We start from the raw sequence: 12,896 nt of genomic DNA, 5'->3' as shown, positions 1-12,896 counted from the left end.
GGCCTCTGTACTGGGGATTTCCAATGTCTGAAATAACTGTCACCACATCCTCCTGTCATTTCACTTTCTCATACACAGCAGGCGGTCCGACCGGTTTCTGCAGAGCACAAAAACTCTTACAAATCACTGTGTGACCCCTTCCCTAAATCCCCAGTCCTCTGTGTAACTGCCCACAATGATCAGATGACTGAGAGAAGCTCAGGTATTCTCCTGATGTGCAGTCAGTGGGGATGTTGTGCTTGTGAGCTGCACAAGGTTTGTGAGGGTGCCAAGCCTTTGTCTCTGCTCTCCAAATGTACAGAAGGGATTTACACTTCTTGATACAGGCATCATGCCAGATTATTAAGTTACAGCACACACACTTATAACAATGTGTACCTCCTGCAGCTTGGAGAATGCACAGTGTGACAGGCAGGACTTGTAGAATGTTCTTTCCCTCTGGTCACTGAAATGTTGTGGAATGCCCAGCAGCAAAATGCAACCGCCAAAAAACACAATGCTGGTAATGAGGCCAGACATACCCGGACGCACCTCGCCAAACATCAGCACATTCATCTGGGGAGGAACCAGCGGTGCTCACACACCCGACCCATATATGCTGTATATGTGGTCTCTGGTTCAAGTGTGGGATAGGACACTATCTGCACTAACTTTTGATGTTCTCTCTGTATTTACTTGGCTTTCCTCCCGGAACTCCAGTTTCCTCCCACATTCCAAGGAGATGTAGATAAAATTAACACCCACCCCCAAAATTGGGCTTGCAGTATAACTATGGTAGGGGTTAGATCGTGAGCTCCTCTTAGAACAGTCAGTGACACGGCTATGTACTCAGTGTTGCTGAAGAAGATATCAGTGCTATATAAATAATACATACTAATAATATGGTAGGACATTAGACTGACTATAGTAGGATTAGAGTGAGCTCCTCCGAGGACAGTCAGGGACATAACTACCGGTATGTACTTTGTAAAGTGCTGCAGAAGCACTTTACAAAGTACATACCGGTAGTTATGTCCCTGATCTCCTGTGTCAGTACTATGTAAATACATAATATATTAGGACAGGAGACTATGACTATGGTAGGGATTCGATTGCGAGCTCCTGATATGACTATGTACTCTGTAAAGTGCTGCAGAAGAGGTCATTGCTATATAAATATATAATAATAATAATATGGTAGGCCATTAGCCTATGACTATGGGAGGATTAGACTGAGCTACACTGAGGACAGACAATGACATGACTATGTACAGAGAATGAAAGCTTTTAGATCAGGCTAGGATTTTATCTGCATGTGTGGCTGGTGTACATACATTCAGGCAGACACACTTTTTACAGTAGAATCCATTCAGTAAACACAAAGGGACCAGGAAAAGTAGTTTACTATATCATAAGTTTACTATATCAGATTTTGTCATACAGATACATTTTGCTGGGACCGGAAGACTGAGTTTCCTATATCAGAGTTTACTATAATGAGATTTTACTGTATAAACAATGTGTCAGGAATATGTGTGATGGGGTCCCGGCATGAAGCCCACCGGCTGTCCACTGTCTACCATGCTACAAGTGTGACTGGCCCCTTCGAGGAACATTATCAGAAAACAACAATGAAAAGTTTAGATAGAAGCCTGCAGTTCATCACACGCAGAAGTTCCTCATCTCCCCTGCACATGGCTGGATGCACCAGCTGTGTGACTCACTCCCTGCACCCAGCACAGCACCAGCTTCCTGCACATCACATGCTGAGCACAGCTCAACCTGAAACCACACAGACGTCACAGCACTGGGGCCCCAGCCACAGGTGTCTGCTGACCCAAACTGCCAACAGAGTCAGAGCACCGGAACCCCAGCCACGTGTCTGCTGACCCAGACGTCCCAGCACCAGAACCCCAGCCACAGGTGTCTGCTGACCCCCAACTGCCAACAGAGTCGCAGCTCCGGAACCCCAGCCACATGTGTCTGCTGACTCCCGACTGCCAACAGAGTCACAGCACCGGAACCCCAGCCACGTGTCTGCTGACCCCGAACTGCCAACAGAATCACAGCACCGGAACCCCAGCCACATGTGTCTGCTGACCCAGACGTCCCAGCACCAGAACCCCAGCTGTCTGCTGAGCCAGACTGCCAACAGAGTCACAGCACCGGAACCCCAGCCACAGGTGTCTGCTGACCCCCAACTGCCAACAGAGTCACAGCACCGGAACCCCAGCCACAGGTGCCTGCTGACCCCCAACTGCCAACAGAGTCACAGCACCGGAACCCCAGCCACAGGTGCCTGCTGACCCCAACTGCCAACAGAGTCACAGCACCGGAACCCCAGCCACATGTGTCTGCTGACCCAGACGTCCCAGCACCAGAACCCCAGCTGTCTGCTGAGCCAGACTGCCAACAGAGTCACAGCACCGGAACCCCAGCCACAGGTGTCTGCTGACCCCCAACTGCCAACAGAGTCACAGCACCGGAACCCCAGCCACAGGTGCCTGCTGAGCCAGACTGCCAACAGAGTCACAGCACCGGAACCCCAGCCACAGGTGCCTGCTGACCCCAACTGCCAACAGAGTCACAGCACCGGAACCCCAGCCACAGGTGCCTGCTGACCCCCAACTGCCAACAGAGTCACAGCACCGGAACCCCAGCCACAGGTGCCTGCTGAGCCAGACTACCAACAGAGTCACAGCACCAGAACCCCTGCCACAGGTGTCTGCTGAACCTGACTGCCAACAGAGTCACAGCACCGGAACCCCTGCCACAGGTGTCTGCTGAACCTGACTGCCAACAGAGTCATGCAAAAGGAGAAGATGGTCCGTACTGTTGTCTCAAGGTAACAAGTTTTATTCAGGACATATCTCAATACAGTAAAAGCACAATGCTGACATGTTTCGGACCTCAGTCCTTATTCATAGCAACTTTCTACAGCTCTCAGCATCTGGTTTTAAAGGAGAGTGGCAGTCACAGGGTGGGGGTGGATCATCCCTCCGAGAGGAGCAGTCAAGCAGGTAACACACCCCACCTAAAGACATACAAATATGAATACTGCCAAGAGAGTCACAGCACCGGAACCCCAGCCAAGGTGGTAAACCGCTAGCATTAACGTGTATAATGCAAGACAATGGGCCACATGAAAAAAAAAAAAAGCGCACAAGTGTTTGCGTTCTGCAATACGCGTTTTTAATAACGCTGGTCTTGCTGCATATTTTTCCAAAACGCACATAATGATGGTTTAAAAACAAAACAAAACAAAAAAAAAAAAACAACTTAGTTTGATTATTCATTTCTGCTTCCTGTTGACTTCCTAGTGATTTGCATAAAAAAACGCATACAAAACGCATATGCGATTTATATATGCCAACCGCAAATGCATTAAAAGCAAACGCAAAAAAAACCGTACAATACAAACACACAGAGGACGCACAAATGCATATGCAGCAACACGCTACCTTTTCTGCACTGCCTAGTGTGTTCCTACCCTTAGTGGAAGTCCTAACAGCAGGAAGAATATCACCAACTATCTGTTTATTATTGCTGTCTGTGACCCCTATGGAAATAACTCCACCCACTTCCAGCAAGCTTGGCATTTGATAGGCTGCCTTGTTCCCGGTGATCCCATCATGTACACGCCACACACATGCTCTGTGTTCACAAACTTTCACTGCTATCTGTGACCAGGCTGAAAAACACCCCTCACTTCATGCGCAGATAAGCAAGCACAGATACAGCGGTATGCAAAAGTATTCGGCCCCCTTGAAGTTTTCCACATTATGTCACATTACTGCCACAAACAAGAATCAATTTTATTGGAATTCCACGTGAAAGACCAATATAAAGTGGTGTACACGTGGGAAGTGGAACGAAAATCATACAGGATTCTAAACATTTAAAGAAAAAAAAAAATAACTGCAAAGTGGTTATTCAGCCCCCTGAATCAATACTTTGCAGAACCACTTTTTGCTGCAATTACAGCTGCCAATCTTTTGGGATATGTCTCTACCAGCTTTGCACATCTAGAGACTGAAATCCTTGCCCATTCTTCTTTGCATAACAGCGCCAGCTCAGTGAGATTAGATGGACAGCGTTTGTGAACAGCAGTTTTCAGATCTTGCCACAGATTCTCGATTGGATTTAGATCTGGCCTTGACTGGGCCATTCTAACACATAAATATGTTTTGTTTTAAACCATTCCTTTGTTGCCCTAGCTTTATGTTTAGGGTCGCTGTCCCGCTGGATGGCAAACCTCCGCCCCAGTCTCAAGTCTTTTGCAGACTCCAAGAGGTTTTCTTCCAAGATTGTCCTGTATTTGGCTCCATCCATCTTCCCATTAACTCTGACCAGCTTCCCTGTCCTTGCTGAAGAGAAGCACCCCCAGAGCATGATGCTGCCACCACCATATTTGACAGTGGGGATGGTGTGTTCAGAGTGATGTGCAGTGTTAGTTTTCCGCCACATAGCGTTTTGCATTTTGGCCAAAAAGTTCACTTTTGGTCTCATCTGACCAAAGCACCTTCTTCTACAGGTTTGCTGTGTCCCCCACATGGCTTGTGGCAAACTGCAAACGGGACTTCTTATGCTTTTCTGTTAACAATGCCTTTCTTCTTGCCGCTCTTCCATAAAGGCCAACTTTGTACAGTGCATGACTAATAGTTGTCCTATGGACAGATTCCCCCACCTGAGCTGTAGATCTCTGCAGCTCGTCCAGAGTCACCATGAGCCTCTTGACTGCATTTCTGATCAGCGCTCTCCTTGTTCGGCCTGTGAGTTTAGGTGGATGGCCTTGTCTTGGTAGGTTTCCAGTTGTGCCATACTCCTTCTGTTTCTGAATGATCACTTGAACAGTGCTCCGTGGGATGTTCAAGGCTTTGGAAATCTTTTTGTAGCCTAAGCCTGCTTTACATTTCTCAATAACTTTATCCCTGTCTGGTGTGTTCTTTGGACTTTATGGTGTTGTTGCTCCCAATATTCTCTTAGACAACCTCTGAGGTCGTCACAGAGCAGCTGTATTTGTACTGACATTAGATTACACACAGGTGCACTCTAGTCATTAGCACTCATCAGGCAATGTCTATGGGCAACTGACTGCACTCAGACCAAAGGGGGCTGAATAATTACGCCCACCCCACTTTGCAGTTATATTTGTAAAAAAATAAATAAATAAATAAATTGGAATCATGTATGATTTGTTCCACTCCTCTTTTTGTTCCACTTCTCATGTGTACACCACTGTGTATTGGTCTTTCACGCAGAATTCCAATAAAATTGATGTTTGTGGCAGTAATGTGACAAAATGTGGAAAACTTCAAGGGGGCCGAATACTTTTGCAAACCACCGTAACTAGTCATAAGCAGGTCTGGCACGTGCTACTTGGATAATGCGCCCATTACTATGGCAATGCATTACGTTATGGCAATGCATTACGTTACTATGTGATTTTCCTATGCTGCATAAAGCCCCTCCCCTTATCTTCGGGATATGGCATTCCCACCATGGATAACAATTGTATGAAAAAATTGCAACGTACAGACAATTGTACTTGCATGTTAGTGATTGTGATTTGCAGTGGAAAAAGACCCTAAGCCTTACAGCACCTTCATCTCTCTAAATGAGCGATGAGTTACACAGTTACAGTTTAAAGGACCACCATCGTGAAAAACGTAAAATACATGTAAACACATACAGATAAGTTTGTTTCTTCCTGAGTAAAATGAGCCATAAATTGCTTTTCTCCTATGTTGCTGTCCCTTACAGCAGATAATAAAATCTGACAGATCCACAGGTTTTGGACTAGCCCATGTCCTCATGGGGGATTTTAAGGGTTTCTTTATTTTCAAAAGCACTTAGTGAATGGCAGTTGCTCTGTCCAACTGTCAAAAAAAAAAAAAAAGAAAAAAAAAAAAGTGTGCAGGGAGGATGCCCAGCATTCTTGTATAAATCCTTTTCAGGGAGTGTGTTTATAGAGAATAAAGGCCATGCTGAGAATCTCCCATGAAGAGATAAACTAGTCCAAACCCTGTCGGCTCTGCCAGATTTCTACTACCTACTGTAAGTGACAACAACATAGGAGAAAAGTAATTTATGCATCATTTTACGCTGGAAGAAACATACTTCTTATTTGAATGTGTTCACATGTATTTTACAATTTTCGCAATAGTGGTCCTTTAAGCCACTTCACACTGCTTTGTATGGCTTAATCTCACCACTAAGCACCTTCACGGACACCGTGCTGTGTGAGGGCTGGAACCCACAGGAGCGCTTTTGGCAGCATTTGGCAGCACTGCAATACGCTAGCAGTTTGCCAAAACGCTGGGCTAATATAATATTAATGGATGGGGCAACTTCCACAGGAGCGTTTGCGTTTCTCAGAAACGCAAACGCAGGACGTGCAGCATTTTGGGAGCGTTAGCGCTTCAATGTAAAGTATTGAACCGCTAGCGGAAACACTCAGCAGAACCTAAACTGAGCGGTTTTGCTAGCGTTTTGCGGTTCAGCACACTGTAACAAAATGAAAAATAATTCACAGGACCAATCAGGATAAAAACGCAAAACGCTACGCACCCGCTGGGCAAAAAAATACAATGTTGCAAAACACGACCAAAAACGCGCATGAATCCGCTTGCAAACCGCTCAGACAAAACGCTAGCGGTTGCGTTTTGCGTTTGCGGATTTCAGTGGGTTCCAGGCCTAATGCTGGGTATACCCGGTACGTTTCTGTACCGTGTATCGAGCAGCTGATCCGGCCAGCTGATAATATTCAGTGCGAGGGGGGGGGGGGTATTTAGAGGGAATTAACACACAATGGAGTCCAGCAGCCATGTTCCATCTTACAGAAGTGTGTCACCATGCCTCACTGCTACCAGCAGCGCTGCTGAGACATGTGCTCATGTAAAGTGATGTACACACTAGAATTTTATCAGCCAAGAATATATCATCATCATCATCATCATCTAAGACGCTCTCACTGGTACAGGTGACCCAATATTGTTTAAAGGGATTCCAATGTGAATGATATGGAAGCGGCCATATTTAATTTACTTGTAAACAATGCCAGTTGACTGGTAGTCCTGTTGATCTTCTGGCATATGTAGAGTCAAAGAACTGGAACAAGCATATGGCTAATCCAGTAAAACCTGAGTCAGAGTAACCTGATCTGCAAACGCTTATTCAGGGTCTATGGCTAAAAGTATTAGAGACACAAGATCAGGACGACTGCCAGGTAACTGGTATTGTTTAAAAAGGAAATAAATATGGCAGCCTCCATATCACTCGCATGCTAGCTTTATAGTGGAGCCGCTGGAGCGCACACGCAGGAGGCGGGGGCGTGTCCGTACTTCTGGCGTCATGATGCGACGCCAGAAGCGAAGATTACAGGACATACTGCGCATGTGCGGCGCAGTACGTCCGGGTCAGGGGTCAGGAGAGTCGGCCAGTACCGGGAGCTGTGGCTGACGAGCGGGACCCGACGGCAGGGAGCGTGAGGAGCGGTGAGTATGTCTTTTTCTTTACCTACACAATGCAGGTTTTATCTCTCTGCAGCCTTTCGGCTGCAGTATCCTTTAAAAGGGAACCAGAGGTGACAAATGGAAGCTGATATATTTATTTCCCTTTGAACAATGCACATTGCCCGACTGTCCTGCTAATCTTCTGCTTCTAAAGGTGTACACACTTGATTCATGTCACCCATCCGGGATCGGGACCCAATCCTCTTGGGCGACATTGCTGGGCTGGCCTGGTTCTGTTGCTATGCAGGAGGGTCAAGGTTCGACGCAGCAGTGCATGCGTGACATCACATCACGTGGCGGGCAGGGGAGCGGCGTCTTCAAAGGAATCGTCGGTCAAGGGTGTTTCTTGATCCGCCATTTGCTTGCAGGTTGGGGGTCGCAAATCAGCGGCCACTGTACCCACGCCTGACTATCAACTGAGGCCGCCATTATCGGGCGCCTCAGGCGACTTCAGTCAGGCTTGCGTACAAGGATTAATGCTTTTAGTCATAGACCCTGAACATGCATGCAGATCAGATGTTTCTGACCGAAGTCGACTGGACCAGCTGCATGCTTGTTTCAGGTGTGTGATTCAGACACTATCGCAGCCAAAGAGATCAGCAGGACTGCCAGGCAACTGGCATTGTTTATACACAGGAAAAAAAACACTGCAGCTTTGAAATACCGCTCACCTTGGGTTCCTTTTAATAGAGGGTTGTTATTTCTTAAATCACTAAACATATAATGAAAACATGATGGATTCCATCATTTGTGACCTCCTCCTTAAAATACTATGGGCTTGTTCACACTAGGGGCGCTAAAACCGCTCTGGAAAAGTGCTTTTACCAGAAATGCAGCACGTAGTGGAGTACCAGGAATGGGTTAAAAAAAAAAAAAAAAAGTACACAAAAATGCAAAACTGTTGCGTTTTCGTTGTGATTTAGCCCTATCTGTTCCATCTGTAGCTAAAAAAAAAGATAAAACACCTGATCTGCACACATGTTCCAGGTAACCAAATCCAAAGAAAGCAGACCTCCTGGAAGCCAAGAAACTAGCAGCTTGTATGAAGAACATACACTAATTATTACTGGTTAACGCCTCAATAATGGATTTGAAACGCTGGCCATGCTGATGCAATTACACAGAAAACTGATGTCACCAACACACCGCCAGCCCCACTCACCAACTTAACACACCTATGTTATGGGGTAATAAGCTTATTACACACGCTTGACTGCTGTCGCCCAAAACGAATGACGAATCACAGGCTAAGAATCATTTACAAAAAATAAATAGTCCCAAAGGCTGCGATTATCATCCAAGTAGACTAGACAGATCTGTTCTGGCGGTTCTGTCCATATGATAATCAGGGTTAGTCGTTCGTAATGAACAATAAACAACAGAACCATTCAAAGCACTTAACGTGTGTCGAATTTCAATCTTTTGGGTCCTCATTTTCACACATCGTCGTGCCAATGTGCTCTGACGTGATTCGTTCGTCGCTAACCCGCAGAGATCGCTCGTTTCTATTCCAATGGTGGTTGAACATGTGACATGTGTTTGGGTCTCTAGATGCAGCGGTTATCACTAGCATCTTGAAAAATTGAATAGCTGCCCATCTATCAACCTTCAAACAATCATGCGCAGTGTGATCTTTCTCGCTGGCATAGAATAGTGATGCGGGATATACTCACGTATCGCCTTCCTCTGACAAGTAAGCCAGACTGTCGATTTGCTGTGCAGCGCCAGTTGCCGGCAGGCTGGCAATGTCTGGTCCAGGCTCTGTGCCACAATCCGGAATGCCTTCCACAGGGGGTAGACTGCCAACCTTTGGGGCAAACCCTGCTACCACAACATCCGGGTCTGGGGAGACACTAGAGGTCTGTGGGGTGGGCTGTGTGTCTGTTGTACTGCTCTCTGAGAGTTCAGCAGAGGGAAATCCCTCTATAATGGAGGTAGATCCATAGGAAGAGTCTATCCGCTCAGAGTCCTGTGCCTCACACAGCTTGTCTATGGACCTGGAATCATGAGTGTGGGAAGGGTCTGGCTTGTGGGGCCCAGGAAATCGTGGAATCACTTCATCCTGGAGCGACTGGACAGAATCCGCAAGCCCAGAATCATAGCGCCCTTCTTCTGGATACAGCTTCCTCTCCTCCCAATCCTCTGACATCTTCCAATCTTACCACACTGCCACCTGCAGGAGAAATGAGACAGCTAGTCTGAATATACATCATCATAGAGCTGTATACAAAGTATTAACAGTAAAATCCCTTTATTCTAAACGTCAGGGTGCCTGGCCAAGTAGTTTACTATATCAGAGTTTACTATAATGAAATTCTACTGTAGTGAACACCAGGGCTCTTGAGTTGGAGCAATTTGTGGGTACCTGGAGTTGTAAAAAAATATTTTTTACTCAAACTAGTTATACATTTAAACAATAATGATAAAAAACAATATGATAAAATGTTCTATTTTTCATATAACAGTCAACATAAATAACTTTTATATACAGTAATAGCAGACAGTGCATGGTCCACAAAACTGAAAGCGTTACTTGTGCTCCTGCAATAAAGCAGTCACCCATTTTTAAAATCAGATATACATACTGTAATACACACTGTAATCTTTAATACCAGGGCCGGGCCGAGACAGAGGCTGGAGAGGCTCCAGCCTCAGGGCGCAGTGTAGGAGGGGGCGCTCAATTCATTCAGCTGTCATTCCCAATTGTGTTTGAAGCAGAAAGAAATAAGAAAAGGGGATACATGACAGTGACTGCAAGCCAGATAACTAGAGATTAAGGTATTGGGGAGGTTGGGGGCCTTGGGGCACCTATTAGTCTAATAGCAATCAGTGTGGGATGGCTGGGGTGGCAGGGATGGAGGGGCGCACTTTGGTGTCTCAGCCTTGGGTGCTGAAGGACCTTGTCCCGCCTCTGTTTAATACATATCATTTCCACTGTAGGAATAAAGCCCAATGAGTAGTTGTGTCACTAGTAGGGATAGTCAATAAAATACAAATAATTCTGTGTTGATGCAGGTTTATGCAAACGTTTTATACAAATGTATGCAGCTAGAAAATGTACCAATTAAGTTCCACTTTTAAAAGATTTGAATGGTCCATTTTAAACGGCTCCATACACTTTCATACAAAATTTGCCGGTATATAGAGGAAGAATCTTACTGATTTTCTGTCATGAGAATATTTTTTTGTGATTTTGGAGACTTTACAAATGATACCATTGACAGGTGTTAGCCCGGTGACATAGTGGTTAACCCTCTCACCTTGCAACACTGGGTCCCTGGTTAAAAACCCAGCCAGGGCACTATCTGCACAGAGTTTGTTCTTCCCATTTCTATGCGGGTTTCCTCCGAGCACTCCACATCCCCAAAACATACAAATAAGTGGTTTTCCCCTAAATTGGTCCTAGATTTCAATAAATACGCTACATATATAGACATACGAAGATGGTAGGGATTAGATAAGTCATTTATGAGAAGTTTTGTGAATAGAGCCCATTATTGTGAGTCCTTCTAAATGACAGATAACAAGTAAAATACTTCGTACAGTGCTGCGGAAAATGCCGGCGCTTTATAAATACTAATAAACAATAGTAATTGCCTGGGTCACATTGGAGCGTTAGCTGTGCGCTCTCTCCAGCAGACAACACATTAGGTACAGAAAACCAGCAAGCTCATGCTGAACCAGAACTCATTGGAGTGTGTAAGGGACTACAATGGTCCTAAAAGCCCCCTTATTACAATGCTAAGAAAAACAAAAGTTTGCTTTCTTAAAACAGAAAGAATTTCCGATAATTCAGGTTGGAGTGAGCTTGAGATGTCTCCCAAAGCATCACATTAGCAACTCTTTCTATCTGTATTGAAAAAGTACAATAAAAATATTCAGCTGTGGACACAACTGCAATTACACTAGAGACAGCTGCAAAGACCCCCGGAAGTAACACTCCACCCCCAGGAGAGACGCGCAGAGACCCCCGGAAGTGACACCCTCCCCCCAGGAGAGATGTGCAGAAACCCCCGGAAGTGTGGCCCCTAGTGATCAACACTTCCGGTGTACCGGAAAAGGGGGAAGGAATCTCTCACCAGGCGGCAGCGGCGTCTCTCCCGGCAGCCCGGACTCCTCTCCGGGGAAATCACCGAATGACCCCGCCCCCTTCTTCCGGGACTGCAGGAAGCGCGCAGCACGCAACTCCGCCCCTCCGCGCGTTACAGATGACGTTTGTAGGCGTAGCCGGGACAGGGATATTTGTTTTTTCTTGTGATAAGCACTGAGGATGGAATCGCTGACGGATTATGTGATTGTTCTCAGTGGCTGGCTGCAGAGCCTATCACAGGCTCTCCCGGGATACGGGAGCCGACCCCAGCCGCTAAACAGTATTCCCCGCCCCTCTTAAGTACACCTGGGCTCCACTATAACCAAGCCAACAGATATCTGCCCAGTAATAAGGCAGTGATAATAATCTTATGTAATGAGGACAACGGGGGTAAGAGGCGCCCAGAGGTATATAAAACTAATTTAAAAGCAAATAAAAATGAAAGAAAGAAGAGGTGGCTTACCTCAATAACAACAACTTCATATATCAAGGACATTTATTATGCACTGGTAATGTGTTTCGTAGGTCTAGGCCCACTTTTTTAGACGATTAACCCCTTCCCGACCGCCTAACATCAATAGGTGTCGGGAAGGTGGCAGCCCCAGGACTTCTTAACGCCAAAAGGCGTCAAGAGTGGTGGGCGGGGATTGTGCGTGCCGATGTGTGCGCATCCATGCTAACAGCCTGCTAGCCCGCGGTCACGGGTAAAAAAAAAGTGTATTCTGTTTACAGCGCTGCGATCTATGCGCAGCGCTGTAAGGGGACAACTTTGTGAGAAAGCTGTCTCCTTGAGTGGCCCACAAAATAAAATTAATTAAAAAAATGGCAGTAACAATCAGATGCCACCAACAGTAAGCTCTGTTGCTGGCAGCAAAAGGGGGGCAGATTCATTTGTGTGCAAAGTTGTATGGCTCTGCAGTGAGCTGTCAAAGCTGCAGAGCTCTGAATTGTAAAAAATCTACTGGTCACTAGGGGGATGTAAGCCTGTGGTCCTCAACTGGTTTAAGTGCCAAATGTTTGATTCAGCTGAAGTAGGAGTCTCCTATCTCGGCTGCATCAAGTGTTTGGCACTTTAACCACTTGCCGACCGCCCACTACCTATGGGCGTCGGCAAAATGGCACGCCCAGGACCGCCTAACACCCATAGTAGAGATGCAAAGTTCGGATCTTTTCAATGATCCGGATGATTCGAATCGGATCATTGAAAAGATCCGGATCTTTGATCCGAATCTCGGATCATTTTACAAGGGAAGCATTCGGGGGTGAAATGACTAGCAGGACAGGAGAAGGGGAGGGGGGTGGACACACAGAGA

General features: G+C 46.1%; 1 protein-coding gene across 1 annotated transcript in view; it reads right to left on the bottom strand.

The window, feature by feature from the left end:
- Nucleotides 1-11,718, bottom strand: part of NFKBIE (NFKB inhibitor epsilon) — a 28,485-nt gene extending 16,767 nt beyond the window's left edge. Inside the window, exons 1-2 of the mRNA XM_068232646.1 lie at nucleotides 11,573-11,718; nucleotides 9,167-9,666 (exon numbers count right to left, since the gene is read on the bottom strand). Of these exons, the coding sequence (XP_068088747.1) occupies nucleotides 9,167-9,642 (476 nt within the window). The 5' untranslated portion in view covers nucleotides 9,643-9,666; nucleotides 11,573-11,718. The remainder of the gene's footprint in view (nucleotides 1-9,166; nucleotides 9,667-11,572) is intronic.
- Nucleotides 11,719-12,896: the final 1,178 nt, after the last annotated feature.

Source organism: Hyperolius riggenbachi, chromosome 4, assembly GCF_040937935.1.
Source record: "Hyperolius riggenbachi isolate aHypRig1 chromosome 4, aHypRig1.pri, whole genome shotgun sequence".
Lineage (NCBI taxonomy): Eukaryota > Metazoa > Chordata > Amphibia > Anura > Hyperoliidae > Hyperolius > Hyperolius riggenbachi.
This window is presented reverse-complemented; position numbering and strand designations above follow the sequence as displayed.